This window comes from Polyodon spathula, chromosome 17 (genome assembly GCF_017654505.1).
Source record: "Polyodon spathula isolate WHYD16114869_AA chromosome 17, ASM1765450v1, whole genome shotgun sequence".
Lineage (NCBI taxonomy): Eukaryota > Metazoa > Chordata > Actinopteri > Acipenseriformes > Polyodontidae > Polyodon > Polyodon spathula.
In genome coordinates, this window is record NC_054550.1 from 30,308,691 (window position 1) to 30,331,580 (window position 22,890).

Consider the following 22,890-nt stretch of genomic DNA (forward strand, 5'->3'; position numbering starts at 1 on the left):
TTAAATTAAGTCCCCCCAAAACCATTCTTACTTTTCAGTCTAACCATATTCAGTTCCCTCTATATCTTCACTATTTTCCCCTTAGGATGAGATGCAATAGAAAAAGTAAAAAAAAAACAAATAAATCTTTTCCACTGAACATTTGTGGTTGCTAATCGAGGATCTCAAAACTAAACAAAATAATAGAATCATGCTTGATCAGACTGACTTCCAGAGCCAATTGCACCAATTGATTTGTATTTTAATATAAGAACAATTTATCTGTCTTCAACCCTTGGACAAATTTGACAGAGTCCGAGATCAATAAGACCTTGGGGGGGGGGGGCTCAGAGGAGCCCTAGGACGAGTCACCATCCTAGAATGTGGGAGCATGAAATTACGTCTATTCAAAATTGATCTAATTAATCACACTGTGAAAGGTGCTGAAGGGTATTTTTTCTGGATTTTATTGATTTTTTTAACTTGAACCCAACGAACAGATTTAATCATACAAATCATACCTTGATTATAAGCGTTTATTATCATATTAAAATAAGGGTTGAAAGCCTTAACTTCAGCATCATGTTAATGCAATTATAAATATGCTGCAGACATATGCTTTTAAATAAATGACCAAACCATCCACCTCATATAAACATAATAAATACAATAGATTCCTTAAAGTAAGTTAGCTTTCATTACCTGCGAATAAAATGGAGGATCACGGTAGAAAATAGATGGATATTTTTTAACGGTCGAAAAATTCAGTGGATTTTGCTATTTCCACTGAAAATGAAACCCCTTTCGAAGACCGGACCATACATCTGACAATAAATTATTATTTTCTTTGAACTGATAAAAATACTTTGTTAAATACTGCAGGCAGGAACAGCAAGTGAAACACAATAATTAACTGTTTTTTTTGTTTCAACTGCGGAGCTGTTCAGTGATGCTCGTGAATAACTTTACAATTACTCTGAAGATGATTATGTGTTTCTTCCATGCAAGCTAATTTCAGCCCTACAGTAAATGCTTATATTCTCTTATCTTAAATACCGGTAAAATTGTGTGCTATCTACAGCTTAAAAAAATAATAATTAAATTTCATTAAAAATAATAAAATTATGAAATTTCATTAAAGTGGAGAACACTATGCAGATAGTGGGATTGATACATAAAACAATTCATGATTGCAGGTTACTGTACATGCAAATGCTACTATTTCCTTTTCAACTTTTTTACAATGGGTGGTATTTACAAGTAATCTCTCCTCTGTTTATGTCATTGGAAACAATTAATTTGGAACTCTGCCAATTGTGGGGTGGTTGGAATTGTTGCTATGCTCTTTATAGCTGGATAGACATGCAAAATCTTTTGGGACAACAAACCCACAATTATCTGAAAATGAACACCAATGTGTACTGACGTATCAGATCTGCTACCCCTGCTACCTACCTCATTTAAAATTCCTAATCAATGTGTTCCAACCTGTTTTAGCAGAACCCTACAGAACCTTAAAATGATGACAACAAATATGGTATGATCATGTATTTTGCATGCATGGCTAGCTCCCCATCCTGTAGTAATTTTGATTTAACCTGTCACCAATGTAATACTGTCATGGCCAGAGCTTAAAAAAAAAAAAAAGAAAAAAATAAATCAATCTAATTATATCCACGAGCTGGAAATGAGTCACGATCATCACGTTTCTTCTGCCTCTTATCTTTGCTGAGATTTTACGTTGTTTCTGTCTGCTCACAAGTATTCCTTGTGTAAGATAAGGTTAGGTTTGGGTTTGATTTTAATCTAAAACATACCAACAAAAACAGTTTTTCATAAGATGGCCTTGGCTTAGTTGCTCAGATACTCAAGGGACAAAAGAAGTACCTGACTAATAGAAAACAATATGATCAAAGATAGCAAGGCTCCATTATATAAATATAAATATTACATTAATAATTTACTACAATTGAATAATTTGCATAGTGAAGTCCAAAACGCATGCATTTAATGTAATTGTTATACTAGTGAATGACACGATGCTGCTTAAGAAAGGTAGGAGGTTGGGGTAGGTGGCGGATTATGTTTTATACAATCACAATATTTTAAAATTGTACTAGTATCTGAACTTAAACAATATTGTAATACTACTCTTAGGAACTGATATTTGCATGTCTAAAATACCCCCTTACATGCAACTGTTAATTTTATAAAATAATGGAACTTACAAAATTATTACAACTACAAAATATTTAATTATGGTAAAAAAAAAAAGAAAAAAAAAAAAAAAAAAAATCAATCAGCATGTGAAATGAGCCGTTATAAAGTTAAAAAATAAAAATAAAAAAATCCTCAAGGGTGTGATAAGTAAATGGAGTCCATTAAAAACTCAATACATTGAAATGATTGCTTGCTTTTCATTTACTCTGAATGCCATTGGCTCAGAAGGATTAGGAATTACTTATCAGGATTAAATCACATTTCAAGCACACTAGTTATTCAGTTAGGACGTTAATCGTTTTGCACAGTCACAAGCAAAATGAAAACCAAACAGAAGAACAATACCAAGTGTATGTATCCCATTCCAAAATCCCCCATTTGTCTTAAAAGCGCAGACACACATTTTTCAAAATGTTTTGTGGTGCTTCATTGTCTCGTGACAGGTAAAAGCTGACCCTAGCTACCACTGTATGTCCCAAATTGTTTTAATTTGAACACTGATTACCATCACTACTTTACTACAATGGCTGACTTCAGAAGTATTAGCATAGCCCAACCTTAACCAAAGTACAATGATGCCTATCTCAGAACAGAGAAAAGTTTGTTGTAAACCCTCTAAAAAAGCAGGGAAATCAAACATTTTGTCTTTTAACAAAGTTACGATAACAGGGTACATGTTTGCTTTTTCCCCATTGTGAACAAAGCTATTGATTAACTTAACAAGTGCAACTGTTAATTTTTTGGTAATAATGTAGTTTCCTATACACAGAGAACAACTAAAGTTACTGGCAATTTGCAGTGATTGCATAAGTAGTTGGACTAATAAGTACAATGTTACAGTGATGCTGAAAAACAGTTAGTGTAGTTATAGTATTTTTGCTGTGGCTTCTCTTGTTAGGATCACAGTGCCAAAGTGAATCTTTTCTCTTGCTTTGAACCCACTATTAGCTGGTGATAATTCAATCTTCCCCAATTCAGTAAAGTGGCGGATAATGCAATGCTTCACGTTTTCTCTTTTGCAACCTGGGACTTTAGGATAACAGAAAAAGTAAATCTGAAATGTAACATGAATTGCAGTCAGGAAAAGATAGAAAATAAACTGTAAGGGTCTTAACAGTCTTTGATTCCCACGTGCAAGTATGTAATTAGAAATGCAAACATGTAAATCACCCAAATGTCACAGCAAGCAACGTCAGAATCCCTTTAACTGCGGTGGAAGAAACAAGCCAAAGTGATTGTTGCAGTCTTTTTAAGCTCCCCCAGAATTAAATGAAAGCAGTTAGAAATGCACTTTGCATGCCAATGAATAAGGGAAGGTTCGTGTAATTGAAAATCGACAGGCAATATGTAGTTATGGGCCAGGTGATTAAGGGGGATCAACAATATTGACTTTCTGTGCATTTAGATCTTTCTTATAGGTTTTCAGTCAACAAGTTTAACGGCGAAGGGACATGTTATCCTTTTTCTTGCTGTCAATACGTGAAGGGATTTCAAAAAAGAACCCCCTGTCACAGACTCTTACAGCCAGTTAGATGTTGTAACATTGGTATATTAAAGGTTATTTTTAGATAAAAACAACCACTGGACAAAATTAATTAATATCTATTTAAAGTGTTTTTGTAAATACAATAAATACACTTTGTAAAAAAAAAAAAAAAAAACCTAAGGAAGTATTGTCAGGTACATCTTCAAACTTCTAGATATTGTCACTGCACTGTAATATAGAAGCAACTGTATCTCTATATTTTGAAGAATGTGTAAAGTAAAGGTATTCATTTCAAACAATTCCATTGATACAGTATGGATCAGGATGTTCCAATTTCCCTTACGCTGTGTTAAAACTGGCCCTTGTTAAGTTAAATATCCCAATATAATAAAATAAATACATACGAGTAAAAGGAGATTGTGAATCTGGTTTAATTACAGAAAGTGTTAATACAACATCTTATTTTGACCTTACTAATTTAAACTAGCACAATGGAAAATAGGAGGGCCCATTGAGCCCTGAAACACAGTTCAAAATGGGATTCCAAGGTGTAAACACAGAGGTTAAAGGATAGGATAATGTTTATGTTCTAACATAAAAATGCTGTTCTGTAAAATCTGAAAGAAGCAGAAATATACTTTGAGCAAGAAGCAACTGCTTTATCAGCCACTGGTGAACTGAAAGCAGTACAAGTCTATAGTCTAGACTTATTCCTAAGTGACTGCTGCTGTTATCAAAATTGAACAGGCCTGGAGAGAAAAAAAAAAGGTTCTTAAATGCCACTGGTAGTGTTGTCCATCACTCACGGTCTAAATTATAAGTGAATTGTGCAGGATAAATGATGATCTAAAGTTCACTGCACAGGAGTAATGTCTGAAAAGTCATTGTAATTTAGTGCTTTTTTTTTTGAGAGGGTGGTACTTGTTTGGTCGAGGGTCCATCTTGCTCAGAGCCACCTTTGTCCTGGAGGGAGATGCAGTTGCAGTGCTGGCAAAAGGTGTGTGTGTGGGGGGGGGTCGGGTGTTAATTAACAAGCTGAATGAAGATTGAAGGATGAAGGAGCCCATTACCCCAATCCCCTGGACCACACAATTGTTACAACACAGCAGCAAAAAATATACTATTTTTAGTAATTGACAAGTTATGATAGATTTAGCTGCTTAGATTTAACCAGTTGCTTAACATTATTCTGTAGTACTCCAGGGTTTCTATATGCTCATATACTATAAATAACACATCACTATGTTTTATTTATGAAGCACAGAGTTCCTGCTGAAAGAGCATAGTCAAAAATGTATTGTTTTTGTCTTCTTAAATCATCAGGTTAATTACAAAGCCTGCATGCATTGTAGGAAATTCAGAATTATTTATAAGCTGACCATGTTATTCCATAAATATCTTTACACAGATAATTTGAAATGTCCCAAACTAGCATTGTCAGCAGATCAATTAATGCTGCTTGGGATCAATTAATCTATAGGAATGTAATGTTGGGGAACCGATACATCTATAGGACTGTAATGTTTAATCCCCTGATATCAAGCCTTAAAATGTTGATTATTTAGTAATGGTGTGAGACACTCGGTACAAAGTTAATGGACAGTAAAAGTTGATCAATATTGGTGCTACATTACTTTCCTATTGATTTGTTGTATGTTTTAGGCTCTGCAGGTTTGTGTTGACAAATTAATGTTGAACATCCATGAAATGTTAAGGACAAAACATTTCCTCTTTTTAGGCAAAAAGCAGCTGAACAATTAGAAGTTAATGAAATGTATAATATCCAAGATGTACTTTAGACACGTTAGCCAAAAAATTGAGAATATAAATCGGGATGACTGTTAAGATGAGGTTTAAATTTAAATGACCCACAGATGGTGGATTTTACCAAGGGCTCATTTGGGTCACATTGGAAATGGTGTTCAGCTAAAATTAGCTAATTTCCTTCAAGGGTGCTATTTAAGGTTTTCATTAATACAATCCTTAATTTAACATTCACGTTTTCTAAGGATTCAAGGTGCTATAAATATTTTACTGTAAGAAGTTTACACACACAGTATATATATATATATATATATATATATATATATATATATATATATATATATATATATATAAAATCTCCAATGGAAACTATACAGTATCGTCATGAAGGGACACTAGTTTTGCACAAAGCACAGAATATGCAGTCCATTTATGTTTTATTGAACCTTTAAAGACAGCTTCAGAAAGATAAGGAAAACAGTTTTCTTCATGATGACAAGGTGAGTCAGTCTAGGTCACAGCGATTTCTTTGAGAACATGGAGAATAAAAGTATATGTACTGCTGCTATGAATACAAACTGTTAAGGACTTTGGGGCTATAGTGCGGTTATATATTCCATAATTATATATAAACAATTTGCCCTGAAATGTTACTATGGAAGTAATATGCACCTATAGCTGGTATGAAATGCTACTCCACATGTTTCAAACATACAGTGTCTATTTTTGATTTTGTCTTTAGGTTAGTATGAACAACTTTGGGTAGAAACCTATGAAAGCATAAAAGGAAAGCTGCCGTGCTAGCCAATAACATGCCCTTAGGTCTTAAGCAGCTTTTTTCCAAAGTGAACATGCCTTAAGACAGTCAGCAATTGATCAATGTTAAGAGCTCACATATGCCCTTGATCTTTATACTGACATACTGTACACCAGACTTCTTAGAACTACCTCATAAAAGGAGAAGTTCCCTCTTCACCCCATACAATATCTAAGCTCTACATGCCCAAGCCCACAAGCCAACAACAACTATACCAAAAGTATACTTGTAATTGTACATTTCTAGCATACCTTGGTCATAGTAATCAAAATTACATGTAGCGTTGTTATAATAAAATTATACAGAAATACTAAAATGCACCCATGTTTTTTTTTTTTATCTTGCAGGAACAAATTATAATGTATTTTCCAGTGCTTTGCAGATTTCACAAGGCAGGGAATATTTTTAATTGCCAACCAATAAGGGGCAACACAACAGAGATAAGGCCGTAAAGTAATGGTGCCTGCATTGCGAGATACCATTGTCATAAAGTTGACATCACTGTGTTTTCACCAAGGTGTTTCATTCGGCTTGACACTATCTCCCTGTGGCAGGCTGGCGAGTGGATAGAGGCCCAGAGACAGTGTGTAGTTCAAAAAAATAATTATTTTATTATAAATACACAAAAAAAGGGCACAAGGGCCAAAACAAAGCAATTTAAAACACAAATAAAGCAAAAATACACTCACAAAAATAAAGGTTTCCAGGCTGGGCAATGCCTTCACTGGATTGAAAACATTAAAAAATCACAAACACCAAAACACCAACCTGCTTCCTCAGCTCCCTCCTCCTAAATGAGAAGCAGAGGCCTCCTTTTATGTCAGGTGGCTGGGTGCTGATTGATCGTTAATTAAAATAATCATCTAATCAACCCCAGCCACCTGAACACAATGAACCCAGATAGGTAGGGGAATTTAACCCCATCCCTGCCAATTTCTAAAGAGCAGAGCTGTGCTCTGCCACATACCTCCCCCCATGTACAACGTACACCGGCCGCAATCGGCCAACTCCCCCCCCCCCCCCCCCAAGAGTCCAATTATGTCCCTTGGGTGGGCTGTTTTGGTGGGTGGTGGTGGGCGGGGTTGATGTTGGAGCCCCCAAGACTTCTTTGGTTGAGGGGGCCCCGAATCTCCAAGGTAGCACGGCGATGACGGCGGCCCGGCTCCCTCTCGTGGCGGAGGCGGCGACGGCGGCCCGGCTCCCTCTCGTGGCGGAGGCGGCGACGGCGGCCCGGCTCCCTCTCGTGGCGGAGGCGGCGACGGCGGCCCGGCTCCCTCTCGTGGCGGAGGCGGCGACGGCGGCCCGGCTCCCTCTCGTGGCGGAGGCGGCGACGGCGGCAGCGGACCCTCGGGAGGTCTAAAAAACAAAAAGGAGACACCAGCAGCCCCAGCTGATGCGGATGCGTCATCCCTGAGCGGTGCAAGGCAGGCATCCTTGGGCCATAGCTCCTCCTCTCTGGGCTCTGAGAGCGGCGGCTCCTCCCCTCTGGGCTCTGGGAGCGGCGGCTCCTCCCCTCTGTGGCTCTGGGAGCGGTGGCTCCTCCTCCCTCTCTGGCTCTCGGGACGACGGCAGCTCCTCCTCCCTCTCTGGCTCTGGGGACGACGGCAGCTCCTCCTCCCTCTCTGGCTCTGGGGACGACGGCAGCTCCTCCTCCCTCTCTGGCTCTGGGAGCGACGGCAGCTCCTCCTCCCTCTCTGGCTCTGGGGACGACGGCAGCTCCTCCTCCCTCTCTGGCTCTGGGAGCGACGGCAGCTCCTCACCCCTCTCTGGCTCTGGGAGCGACGGCAGCTCCTCACCCCTCTCTGGCTCTGGGAGCGACGGCAGCTCCTCACCCCTCTCTGGCTCTGGGAGCGACGGCAGCTCCTCACCCCTCTCTGGCTCTGGGAGCGACGGCAGCTCCTCACCCCTCTCTGGCTCTGGGAGCGACGGCAGCTCCTCACCCCTCTCTGGCTCTGGGAGCGACGGCAGCTCCTCACCCCTCTCTGGCTCTGGGAGCGACGGCAGCTCCTCACCCCTCTCTGGCTCTGGGAGCGACGGCTCACCCCTCTTTATTGGAGTGACCGGGGCATCTCCCATGTCTACCGCCAGGTAATTAACCACCATGAGGGCAAACTCTGGGAAGGACGCCGGGTGGTGTTGTTCCTTCCATTGTTCCCACCTCTCCCCATCTCGACGCCACAGTGTGTTTAACTATGGGGAGATCGTGGACGAGGTCTGCCTCAGGGTGCATCAACCAGTCCCAGATCTCCTGGGATGGTGGTGAAGGTGGTGGTGCTGGAGGTAGTGGGGTGGCCCCTGATGCCCGGGGTGAACACTGCACCTCCTCCTGGGCCTGGTTGTAGGGGCATCCTGCCCAGTTGTGGCCATCCTCCTCACACCGGCCACACCAGTTTGCCGGTGGCACATCTGGGCAGGACCGCCAACGATGGTCCTCCTTCCTGCACCAGGAACACCAGGGGAAGACGCTGGCCGGGTCCTCCAGTGGTGGCTGCAGCAGCTTACATTTCTTCAGCTGCTGCTTGTCCTGCCTTTGCCGCTGTCTGCTCTTCTTTCCCATGTTAAAATAATAAAAAAAAAGATCCCAAACATTCCAAAAGAAAAAAACAAAACACTGCTCTGAGCCTTTAGGTGGCGTTATCCCACTTCTAAAACCAAATTTGGCAGGCTGGCGAGTGGATAGAGGCCCAGAGACAGTAATTCAAAAAGTACAGTGTAGTTCAAAAAAATAACTATTTTATTATAAATACACAAAAAAAGGGCACAAGGGCCAAAACAAAGCAATTTAAACACAAATAAAGCAAAAATACACTCACAAAAATAAAGATTTCCAGGCTGGGCAATGCCTTCACTGGATTCAAAACATTAAAAAATCACAAACACCAAAACACCAACCTGCTTCTTCAGCTCCCTCCTCCTAAATGAGAAGCAGAGGCCTCCTTTTATGTCAGGTGACTGGGTGCTGATTGATCGTTAATTAAAATAAAATAATCACCTGAACACAATGAACCCAGACAGGTAGGGGAATTTAACCCCATCCCTGCCAATTTCTAAAGAGCAGAGCTGTGCTCTGCCACATACCTCCCCCCATGTACAACGTAGACCGGCCGCAATCGGCTCTGCCACACTCCCTTTAATGAAAAGCAAGATCAGTTTTTAATATCTATAGAAAAATGTATGGGCAGGTATCCTTGCTTTAGGGAGTGATAATCAGACTCTAACAGGAGTCATATTTTATGGGCAGTTCAGTTATAGGCTTTCTTTGCATTGCATCCATTTGCAACACAAAATTAGAAATGTGTCTGTATCCTCTTACGGCTCAACAAAACCTATTTTGGGGAAAAAAGAAAGCTCAGGCTAATGCATTAGGGTTACAACAGGGAAATCAAAAACCCAGCTGTTCATTCTACTCCGCATAGCCAGAATTATTTCTTCTTTTATATTCTAACACTAAGAAACAAGTTAGAGAATTTGCCTAATCTGCTAGTCTACTGATTGACATTGACACGAAGATCAATAAATCACAAACCTACAGGTTCTACAAACAGTACTATGATCTGAATTAGTGAAATACAAGCACAATATAAGGGCACTACCAATACTAGTGGGTGTTTTAAGATGTACAAGAAGAAATTTTCTCTGTGATAATTTGTAATCTTGTGTAATCTAACACTAAACAGAATGGAAACGTGTAATATAAAATGTGTACTTTATCATCATCCTACTATCATATTGTTAAAAGCTGATCCTTTAGATTTTAGAAGACATTTATTTCTGGTGACATATCTCCCCTCAAGCTTTAGGTTGGAGTAAGCACTGCAGGTTGCATGTCTTTATCCCTAAAGAAAAGGCTTGATGAGGCACAGTTTAAGATCCTAGAAGGAGGTTTGAGAACCCCAGTGATAATTATGGAAATAGTTTCCATAATTTTACCATAGTTCCATAGTTTTACTATGAAAGCCTTCTTGAATCAAAACCAGTCTTTTCTTAAATATCTAATAGGGTTTATATTAACCTATTCCATGTCTTTTGAAACCAAATGATGTAAGAATTAGACAAACAATGAGTAATTAAGATTCAGGGTATGTGAAAAATTAAGTGAACCCCTGGTTTTATCAGCTCAATTAAGATGATAATTAGAATCACATGTTTAAATAATTTGGTAGATCTTCAGGGGTGAGTTTAGGAGGCCCCACCCTATATAAAGATCAGAAACTTAGTTTGGTCTTCACCATACACGTGTGTGGAAACACGTCATGCCACAATCAAACAAAAAATCTCTGTGGAACTCAGAAAAACAGATGCTCATCAGTCTAGAAAGGGTTCTAAGGATTTGGGGCTCCACCAATCCACTGTCAGACAGAACCCCAGAGTCCAAGGATCTGCAGGCCACTCTCGCCTTTGTTAATGTGAGTGTTCATGACTCAACTATTAGAAAAAGACTGAACAAGAATGGTGTTCATGGAAGAATAGCCAGGAGGAAACAACTGCTCTCGAAAAAGAACATTGCTGCCCGTCAGAAGCACTAAAGAGCACATAGATGATCCACAAAACTTCTGCCACAATGTCCTCTGGACAGACAACTCAAAGGTAGAACTTTTTGGCTTCAATGAGAAACGTTATGTTTGGCGAAAACCTATCACTGCATTTGAACAGAAGAACCTCATCCCAATCGTCAGTAATGGTGGTAGAAGTGTGATGGTTTGGGGCTGCTTTGCATCAGAAGATTCTAGAGGAGAATGTCAGGCCATCCATCCGTGAGTTGAAGCTGAACCGAAAGTGGGTCATGCAGCAAGACAATGATCCTAAACATACAAGCAGATCTACAAAAGAATGGCTGCAGAAGAAGAAATTCCACGTTTTAGAATGGCCTAGTCAAAGTCCGGACCCAAAACACACTGAAATGTTGTGGCAGGACCTGAAGCGAGCTGCTCAAGGGGGTGCCAGCAGTTACTGAATCTAAAGGTGTACATACTTTTTCAGACATGGATATTGCATGCTGAATCATTTGTGGATAAATAGATGTTGAAAAAGTATCATGTTTTTGAAATATGTGAAAATCCTAAGGGGTTCTCGGCACTGTATATATGTAGGTTATTATTTCCAGCTCACCATAGGGTCACTTTGTTGGTGATTCCAGGAATGGATGTTTGGCAGAATTATTTGGCCAACAACTGTAATTAACAGTGGTGAGCTTCTAAGATCGTGACTGGGTAAATAAAGCAGAGGCTGTAGCCATCTATGCTATGACCCTGATGTTAAACTCTGAATTCATGACTCTGCAGCAAAAATAGAGCAGATTTTCACACATTTGAGATGTTAATATATGATTTGTTTCACGTTCCAGGCAATATATTTGGGCTAGCACATTAGGGGTAGATAAGGCAATAAATAGCTTGGAAACAGCCAGGAGACATATATAGCTGTGAAGAAGGCCTCAAGATGTACTTACAATATGTAGCTGAAGAAAATCCCCAAGGCCCGCAGCGCTGTCAATCCGTACAAGGATCCCATCCTTCAGGGATGTGCTGAAGCCAACTGCAAGGCGGTCTGTGCGAGTACTTGGTCTGTCATTGGCTGGCCATGTGTATCTTATGAGACCTCCCCCTTTGCCAAAGATGTATGTAGCCCCAGCTGCAACAGAAAAGAGAAACAGATTTTTAGAAATGTAACCTACTTCTCCTCACATCAATAAAAAGCAGATGAATATTACATTTCCAAGCCAACGGGGGAAAGCATAAAAGCATGTATTTAGCATTTATTTTACATGATACATTTAATATGTAGACTTTTACATCTAGAAGCCTGGGTGTGAATTTGGAAAAAAAAAAACTGTTTGTTGGTCTCAAACTGAGGAATATTGTCAAGTCTGGAAAGTTCACTGAGGGAAGGCTTTCTCCCCTGTCACCATACATCCCTTTTCTAAAGCACTAAATTCCCAAACACCAAAATGAACTTAAATTAATTAGTTTAGTTTAGGTTATATATATCTATCTATAGACCAGCCTTAAACACTATTGTTTGTTGCAGTACTATCAATGCTAAATGTTTCTTAATAAAGAGTATTTACTGTTTATGACTCACCCTTCTACATGGTCTAAGTGTTAGTTCTCTGTAAGCGTATAAGAAGGTTCCCTGTAATCTGTATGCACTACACCAACACTAATATGTTTCAAAGGATTCCAAAAGCTGGTGTGGAATTCCATTTAAAGCAGAATAAACATTCTTATTTTGAAATGTACACATAAACATCACTATTGTATTTCCCATAGTATACTTGCAAGCAATTGTCAAAAATCTTTCGAAAGGTTGATAAAGTCTCATGTTAGCTACCTGTCAAACATTAAACTAGCACACCAAATCAATCGTTACACTTAAATCTGAAATTGTGATGTGAAGCTGGCTCGTCTTTATTACAATTCAAAGACAGCTGGCTTTATTGCTTTTTGAGTTCCATGTGAAAGGAAGCATCTGGCTTCAGACTCACTGCTGCAAACCAGTTAGCATGTGTACACCAATAGATCGTCCTCCAGATTGAAAACCACACACAAACAAATGTGGAGGGGACATACCTCCCAATGTACCTTACAAAGGTGTAGTTACTTAATTTTTGGCACAATGTATCAAGATTAAACAGAAAACACCACTTGTTTTAAACGTTCAGAACAGAAATGCTGGCAAAGCTTTAGGTGGTGAAATTTAATAAAGGATTACAAGAAGTTGTGTATTTAGACAGACATTACATAAAGTGGTTTATGTCCAACACGCATGTGATATATATATATATATATATATATATATATATATATATATATATATATATATATATATATAAGCACTAACTGCTTAACTACTCTTAATAATGTATTACCACTACAATAACCTAATGAAAATAAATACATTATTCAATGTCTGAGTTGCTATACCCTGCTTAGACTTTTTATCAGTATGCTCTTATTCTGTACAGTTTGCCCAGGTTCCACTGAACTGCAAGGTAATGCTGAGAGGTGTATGTGCCAAAGGCTGGCCTTCTGCTGAGTTTAAAAGCCAGAGGAGGCAGGATGCTGTTCTGCTGGAGGCTAATTATCAAATCCAATAGATTCTATGTATTTATGATAACAAGGTTTTAATCATATGTATTCTGAAATGATTTGGGAGGGATGCTGCTGACATGTTTGTATTGCTGACTCTAAGAGTAAAGCATTAAACTAAATGAGCCTTTAGTATACACTGTTAAAATATTTAATATTAAAATCAGGCTGTAAGATACATGTCTTAATCACATTTTGGTTTGAAAAGGCTAATGTAGGCAGGTTTAGCACAGCATTGCCTTTCAGTCATCCTAAGCCATTGACTTTTAGCCTTTAGCCATTCTAGCCTGTAGTCAAGATATGTCAGATTTCCTTTTGACAGCAATGTTGCAGTCAAAAAGACCTCAGGCTAATATTGGGTAATTGAAAACCCAACTTCTAATGAACCATATCACTCATGACTATATTAGACTATTCAATAAGAAATAGAATACAACCTACAGGTATTATGGTATTGGTACTGAAGTTGGACAGCTTTATTAGTATTATTATTATTACAATGGAATCCACTGGGAATACTGTAGTGTTTAGTCCACAGCAAAACCGCCTCCATTAAGCTGCAACCTTATCAATACTGTGTGTATTAAAAGGCCTTTAAAATAACTTTACTTGCCTGCAGTGTTTATGTGACTTAATTATGCCTTAGTCTGAGTTAAGGAGTTCAATAAATCATTGGGAATGCATTATTAGCTCAGGATAAGAGTGTTAACCTTTATGCAAACAATGTATGTACACTCCCACTGAGAAATGCATGTACATCTACTGTAAGTGCTATGCAATTGTCTATTTAAATTACTTCTATAGTAATTTTGGGGGGATACTACTTTTTTGACTTGTCTTGACTTGTTTTTTTATTTGACCACATTCAAATAAAAAAAGAACCATTTAGATTTAGTTCTTTTTTAGAGTTGCAGGGTGACAATTGATTTTAATGTGTCATTTTTCTGAAGTGCTAATAGTAGGTTGTAGCGTCTAATGCAGCTGAACAGGTGGGTCTCAGGTAAAAAAAAAGGTTTGGGAACCCCTGATGTAGGGTATGGATAAAGCAAGGGTTATTTTAATGTACATTTATTACAAAGAGCCACTCCCAACGGTCCAATTATTCACCAATTATACCAATCAGAAGTATGTTGGTCACTTTTTGTTAGCAAGTTGAGTAGGCTATAGAAACAACTGTTTGCAGAATTTTGAGACACCAGTACTATAACTCAGAGAGAAACATTTGTTTAAGAATGAATCAGTATATTTAGTTAGTAACATATTTCAATCATATTTCAAACTCTTTTCTGCTTTGTGATGGGAACCTACTTCTGTTATCAAAAGCAAAAGCAAAGGCAAAGACTTGATTTAACAACCAAGAAGTCTGTTATACAAGGCACTATTGTATTAGTCATCAGATTAACATAATAAGACAGAGTATTTGTATTAATTTATTGTAATTTTCAAACTGAAAAGCAATGTAAACTTGCAGTTGTATTCTGCATCTGCCAATGATGCATTTATCAAGTTTCCAGTGTTGTTATTGTAAGCTCTAAGCAGTTCAGATCTCCCAGCGGGGATATCTTGAAAGAAGACCTTCAATATCATGGTATTATAAAAGGGTAGTCAAGAGGATTGAAATCTATCTGCCAAGCAACTGGATTGCAGCTCTTTAGATATTCTATGATTAAACTGGGGTTTTGGAATGTGCAGTCTGTCTACTTATGAAGCAGAAGCACAATTCCACAACTCTGCTAATATTTTTTAAAGCTGTTTTCCATATGAAATGTGTTGTATTACGAAAAATATTAAATATAAATGGACTGAAAAACAGCCAACAGAGGTTCATTGACATAATCTCAGAGAGTTAGTATATCTGATAGCTCTTAAATTGTATCTTATATTTTGCTCCACTGTCCATCAGTTTCTGCTTCATTTACAAAACCATTCCCTTTGTAAAACACTTGCCTCTGCCCTAAGCACTCTGTTAAAATCAAGCGTTCCAGCTTGCTTCCCATGCCCTGCTATGACCGCTGATGTGATAAACACTACATGCCAGTAATGATATAGGAATATTCACTTGGGTAACATCAGTTGATTTATATGTTGGTGACAGCTGCAGTAAATATGGGGCACAACAGACATCATAACACTGATTCAATTCTGATTGCATCAGTTTCTTTTCAGCTAAATAAATATTGTAATATTAAAAACTTCACTTATCTATTAGAAAAATCCCAAACCTTAAATCTACCAAAGACCATACGCCTGAAGCACTTTAAAAAAAAACAAAAAACTAATATTGATTGTAATCTGTATTTTGTTTACTGCCAGGGTGATTAGTCATTTCTATATTAAATACTAGGTACAACAATGACGATCACTTCCTCACTAGCTTCAAACAAATTTAAATAACAATTATTGCCAACCTGGACACCACAAAAGTGCGTCACTAGTTTCAATACGTTTTTTTTACGTTATTTGGCTGTTCTACTGCTACATCACAGGTTTTCAGTGTGCAGCACTGTATGTTACACTTACATGGTATCTCACACCTCCACTATAATAAATATGCTTAACAACCAACAAATTGAACATAACTTTGGCAGATCTACAGCTAACACTGTATCATGCACCAACCATTGTAAAAAACACAAATATAACACAAATGGGCAGCCTTACCAAGTAGCATTTCAACTGCAACTAGGATCAGAAGTTTAAGAATGTTCACGATGTGTTCTTGCTTTGTTATGACATATTCTGTATGACTAATGTTAAAGAATAAGAATGTTACTGATGCTTGGTATTCTTGGTGGCAGATACATTCGATTGAATTTACATCCTCACTGAAGGAATAGAGAACCAAAGACAGCACCTCTGCCCTCAGCACAGTAAATTGTTTTAATAAGTAGTGTGAAATGTGAAATTCTAAACTTTTACATAAACACAATATCTGTGATCCAAGATGGTGGTCCCAGAATCTTGTTGTCCTCTTAATAATAATAATAATAATAATAATATAATAATAATAATAATAATAATAATAATAATATTATTATTATTATTATTATTATTATTATTATTATTATTATTATTATTATTATTATTATTATTTAAGTATTTATTTATTTTTCAACTTATTTTCTTAAATGCACTGATTATGTGTTTTTCATATAAAAATGTCACACATACATTGTTCAAATTCAAAATGACATCACTTTAAAAGCAACTATGTTTAGCTGCCTTTTCACCCTGTTTTCTTGTATTGGAAAGACAGGCATGTGAGAAAGAAACCCTTTGATAATCCTTCATGGATTAACGAGGGGACTGAAATCAAGTTTAAAATGTCACTTTTCCAAGTCTCTTTTATATCTGAGCCAACAGTTTATAAAATTAGAAAGTTATTGATTTAAACTAAATCAGCACACTCTAGGCTAAAAGAAAAGTGACAGAGCATGGGAAAAACAAAGTGTACAAACTGACTGCTGTGGCACTTGCCATGCCTAACCCCTGGCACAATGTGAAATAAAATACTGCTACTAATAATAATGATGTCTTGGTATACTGCATGTAATACAGTTAACCTCGGTTACCTTGACTGGTGGGTAACTCGACACCTTCGCTTAAGTCGACAGACAGTCTTGGCCCTGTATTTTTGCCATATATAATATATTCATCCTGCCTCTTAATTTGACACTATGCTTTAGTTGTAACTCGATACCTATTACCGGTACCGAAGGGATAAAAACTATTAAAAAGATAAGTGGATAACTCGACACTGCCGTTTCACTTGACTGATCTCTTGACACTCTTGTTTCACGTGACTGACCTCTGGCTGGAGATGGATCATTCATTCATTCATTCATTCATTCATTCATTCGCAACTACCAAGTGCAGCTGGTTACAATATCAGTTCACAATGCGTGAGTAGCAAAACATTAGTTCTCGTTCAACTGGCTTTAACGCTCAGGTTATTTCGGGATAAAAAGTTTGTCAGAAGAACTTTTTTTGCAAGCGAAACAATTGACAATGCTTGATTTCTGTGTGAAACTAAGTCGTTTATTAATGTTTTTGTTCACCAAGTTAACTCTGTATCATGTACATTTGTTAACTTTGACTGTGGTTACATTTATGAACGTGTAATGCAGGGGTTTTCAGGAATGACAGATTTAATTACTTCCTGGAAAGCTGCCCCCCAGGCCCTCGTGTCATAACAAACAAAAACACTGGTAAGAGGACAAAAAGAAAAAGAAAAAAAAAATCGACACAGATTCTGAGAGCTTATTGGATTTCACACTGAATGACTAAAAATGCGCTGTACCTTTTAACACATAAAACGTAGCAGTAGAACATAAATATAAATTATAACATTATATATATATATATATATATATATATATATATATATATATATATATATATATATATATATATATATATATATATATATATATATATATTCTTTGTTCCATCAGTTCTTGTCCTCATCTGGCATAGAAGAAATTAAGCTAACAGTAGGTATGCAGATTGATGATGTTGCAAGGTGCTCATTTGTGCATATAAATATGCTAGTTACTGTCAGATTTGAAGAACTGCAGTTTAAGCCCAAGGAAGAGTTAAAGACTGCACAGCATTCGGAGATTAGAAGCCAGAGGCACCAACTGATGTGCAACACGATTCTGGGACCACCACCCTGGGTCACTGGGCTCAGTAGCTAATGCCTATAGATTTGTATAACATTAATACAGGCATCATACACTGTACCATTAATTTGTTAAGATATCACTAGACATACATATTTACCAGGGTACATCTAATTAGTTTGTCAATGTGGAAGCTTTTTTAATATATTTTAATAAATCAGTTATCAATCAGAGAAACTCAGCAAATTGACTTTGAAACAAAGTCGCTCTCTACTGTTACTATTACCAACACACCTTTAATGCATCAGAGGCTTCAAACAACCTACGTAGGAAAAGCTTTTCAACTGACACGATTCATGTTGTTCCCCACTCCCAGTGCTCACACAACAGATGCTTTCAAGGCTTTCAAAATCATTAAAAGTTAAGTTGGACTGAGTCAGTTACCCAACTGTCAGACGTCTGTTCATTCCAGCTGAAATAAATACTTTCTATTTAGATGAAAGCAGGAGCAGCTTCATAACTAGAAGCTCTAATCCTCTGGGGATTACCACACCAGAAGCTGTGTAACATTTCAAGCGTTAGGAGTCATGTGAACGTGAGCTATAGATATTTGTTAAATCCTGGAGAATGTTTTATTAACTGCTCGCACACACAGAGCAAAGATGATATATGGGTAACACTTTAGTGTCGGTATCCCTTATAAGTGATTATAAACAATAGCAAAATAACAATGGCAAAAGTGTAATAATATTATTTCTAATCATATTCTATAATTGTTCATTCAAATAGTACTACGACTGCAACTACTACTAATACTACTGTGCTAGAAATAATAATAATCAGTTCTACATGGTATCGAAAGAAAAAACCTATTTAATACTACCACTGCGGTTTGGGGGTAATTAACAGATAACAAGTTCAATCTGATCTCTTAAAGCACTGACTGACAAGGTTAGAACTCTAGATGACGCAAGACATTTTCTGAAGAGCTGTCAAAAGAAAATTATTTTTAAACTACAGTAGAAGTCAGTGTGAACTTGTTAAAATGCATTAAACAGGGAGAAAATCAGAAATCAAAATTGCTATTTTCTGGTAACCAAAAAATAAATAAAAAAGAGACATGTAAAATAAACTGGAATAGATTAAAAATAGAGATATAAGTTGGCAATGTGGAGCTTTTCCCCAAAAGATAACGTTGCTGTCTAAGATACACTAAACTAAATTATATGGAACTCGAAACACCGACTGCTGCTTGTCAGATGACATAATAATTACTTCCAAAGACAATAATCTATGTCAGAATCAAAATGTGAAAATAGGATCCGGCCGGGCTGTTAATGAATGCGTCTTGTCACTGACAAATAAAAACACTGCGGTCTTAAACTTAACTAAACTATTTTGTAAATGGAATGTTAGCTACAGTATGTCACAATTAACCTCACAGTTCTACTTATGTACCAAAGGTGTATTCCCAATGCTACAGCAGGAATGTAGCAAACATATTCGAAACCTTGCTATAGGCAGTGGTGTTAGAGTCTACAGGAGCAAACTGCAGCAAATGTAGTCAACTCATATTGACTTGTATTCATGTTCTTCAGTATTTGTCAAGCTGTATGTTTGTCACTTGGTAATATATTACATTCATAACAACTCAGTCTCATAAGAAAGATATACACGACACAGCAATCAGAATAATTATTTTGAAAATAAAGGCAAAATGAATAGCGGTTGAGGAACCACCTTAAAATAACAAATGTGAATGAAATTCAGACAATGCTATTTAATTCAAATAATAATAATCCTACCATTTTAGTTCAATTACCCTAGATGTTCAGTGAGTGTTCACTTATTTCCCTAACACAAACAATAATAGGCACATTATGCTGATATTTTATAAATCAGGTACATATGACTTACAAACCTATCTAGGCTGTCTTAGCAATTGTTGAAAGAGAAAGGTAAATTAATAGAAGAGTGTACTCTGTATGCAATACACATAAAAGGCTTCTGTTACCTACTGTATACTACTGTCTTTGTTTTGCATGACTTCTATGTGACAAGGACCACACAAGAGGGAAATCCAAGTAATAAAAAGATTAGTTTTGAATGTAAATACATTGAAGTTATAATTGTATATTCTCAGGAATGACTGGTATGAAGCTTGTTTCACATTTCAGTGTTTTACAGACTAAATTTCATAACATATAGTTGAAGAAATAATCATAATATTAAAAACACATATGTCCATCAAGGTAAATATCTAAAGGAATTGTCGCCCCTTCATTGTTTGTAACGCCACACTTCCTAATATATTGGATGCAATTTGTACAATTCAGGAATATACTTTGTATTCTATTTTGAAATTATGATAAATGGTTTCTGACACCAAGCATTACAATTGTTTTATATTTCCTTGCAATATTTCTCTATTCCAGATACAGACCCACTGCTTGCTAAATGAGACTTGGCTTTATTAATGAGCTACTCCATAACCTCTGCTGATGGCCCGACGTCTGTTTCAATTTGTGTCATAGCCTTCTATGGACATTTTCATCTCCTCTGTAAATCTCCCCTCAATTCTACCCAAAGATGTAAAGATATTTCTTCTCAGAAGCAGTATGAGTAATGTGACTTTGTTTTTGTTTTTTTTTTTACCCAAGGTGGGACTATATATCAGAGCCCAGGATGTATTATAATGTATATTAAATCTCTTACTCATTTAAAACAACAAAGATTTTTTTCTACAGCACAGAAATAAAAGATGGACACAGATGATATGTATGGTAGTCTGTAAAAGTGAAACATGTATAGGCTATTAAACTTGACTCACACATGAAATTGCACTGCTTTGAGGATGTTCATTTCAAAATAAAGTAGTTAGTGATTGGTTGCACTTGAATTGAGTAATAGCTGAATAACCAATTTATATTGATAACACTGTGTAACACAATTTTTGTTCCTGGGTGGTAAGTGTTATTTCCTAATTGCTTATGCCTCAAAAGTATAGAAAATGGCTATTATTCCCCACAAACTTTGCTTTTGTGACCAGGACAGTGATATTTCAAAATATCACTATTTCCAATGGGAAAATGGGCAAATGTGTGTCTTTTTGTTCACATAAAGTCAGAAAAAAACAACATATCAATCCAAATTAACATGTATTTATACTATTTTAATACAAAGATGACTACAAAAGATTTAGAAGTGAGTAGTTTTTCGAGATTTACAATTATACTGTATTTACTAAGAATAATAGCCATGTTCTATACTTTTGAGGCATAAGCAATTAGGAAATAACACTTACTACCCAGGAACAAAAAAAAAAAAAAAATTTGTTACACAGTGTAATTACATAACAGAAACACATTGTAGTCACTTACGGTCTGAGTTTACTAGTGTATCAGTCTGAGGCTGCCTTTCCAGGGGTGAGATAATTGCCAATCTCTGTTCATACTAGTGGCACATATTGTACCTAAACAATAATGTTCAATGTAGAATGCAATGTGGGTATTTGGAACAAATAAGTGGTAGGTAAACATTGTTAAAATTTGAAACATTGTCTGGTCTGGTCATATCCTTATAGCGTAACAAAGATTTTAAATTCCATATTTATCTTTCATTCATAAACCTTACAATAATTCAGATACAAATGTCTTTTATCCCAAGTAAATATTGTAAAATTATTATTTTTTTTCCTAATGGGAAAGCCATTTATTGGATTCTGCACACAATAATGATTTCATTATTGTGATTAAAAAATAAGCTGCAAGCCATTAAAAGCGAACATTTTCCCGAACGCCACTAATTTAATTACCTCATATATTTCTACTGGAAGATTTTGTCATGAGTTGCTGTAAGGTGAAGCAAGTGGATTGCGGCAAAGAGGAAATGGCAAAATAAATAAAATAGAAAAAACTGCATGATCATTACAAAATCAGCATTATACATTATCTCACTGTCCAAAGGGAAGTCCTTCTCAAGCCTGTATGCTTGAACAGCCCCATATTAACATAATCCCTCTGTAATGACATGCACTTTTGCTGTTTCATGGTATAATGTATTGTATAATAACTAAACGGATAAATGTACCACTATTTCGGACATTCTGAATGCTGATATGTGAAGATGTTTACTACCATATTTACATGGTTTAAAAACAAAGTCTGGGAAATTACAGTGCCACAGTGTGACTACTACACAACATGCTGTTTTAGTCCCTGGCAGCTTTCAATATTTGAGGAAATGTTTACTTAAAAAGAGGAAACTTAAGCATTCTCAAGATTAAGATATTTTTAAGTCTTTCAGGATAAAATGTTTAAATGCTTATTGGTGGCAGCATGTACATATGGGTATCTGGACCTCATAAAGTAGTTACATATAGATGGAAATAATTAAAGTCATTCTAAATTGCATGACTGAATATTACTTGTTTGCTATGGTCTTTGATCCGTTATTGACTGTAACTTTTAGCTGATGAAAGTAATATAACTGTTGCAGCCATCTAACCAGGGCCATGGGTAAATTAATGCCTTTGAGTATAAAAATAAATATATTTCAGGCTAAAAATAAAAAAAAAAATCCTGCTGTCAGGAATATTTGAAGGTACAAGCAGACAACTTTTTTCATACAAGTTTACAGGCACTTTGTTATCAACCCCTTTATCCAGTTATGGTAAGTATAACTTGTCAGTTTTCCAAAGTGCCATCTAGTTTGCAGCGGAACAAAAAATCTCTCATATCCCTGGTATACTCTTGACAGTTATTTATTAAGGATCTCATTCAATGCTCTCAAAAAAAAGTTGCAATTAAATAATAATGTCCACAAATTATTCAAAATTTTGCACAATTTACAGGAATGCTCCAAATGTCTATTTAGCGGGAGATCACAATGTTAACATTTTTACTATTATACAGA

General features: G+C 36.8%; 1 protein-coding gene across 29 annotated transcripts in view; it reads right to left on the bottom strand.

The window, feature by feature from the left end:
- The window catches only part of LOC121329857 (neurexin-3-like), a 324,400-nt gene that overhangs the window by 75,308 nt on the left and 226,202 nt on the right, over positions 1-22,890 (bottom strand). For all 29 annotated transcript variants that reach the window (XM_041275810.1, XM_041275798.1, XM_041275809.1 and 26 more), the window contains one exon: positions 11,716-11,897. In XM_041275810.1, coding sequence (XP_041131744.1) covers positions 11,716-11,897 — 182 coding nt within the window. The remainder of the gene's footprint in view (positions 1-11,715; positions 11,898-22,890) is intronic.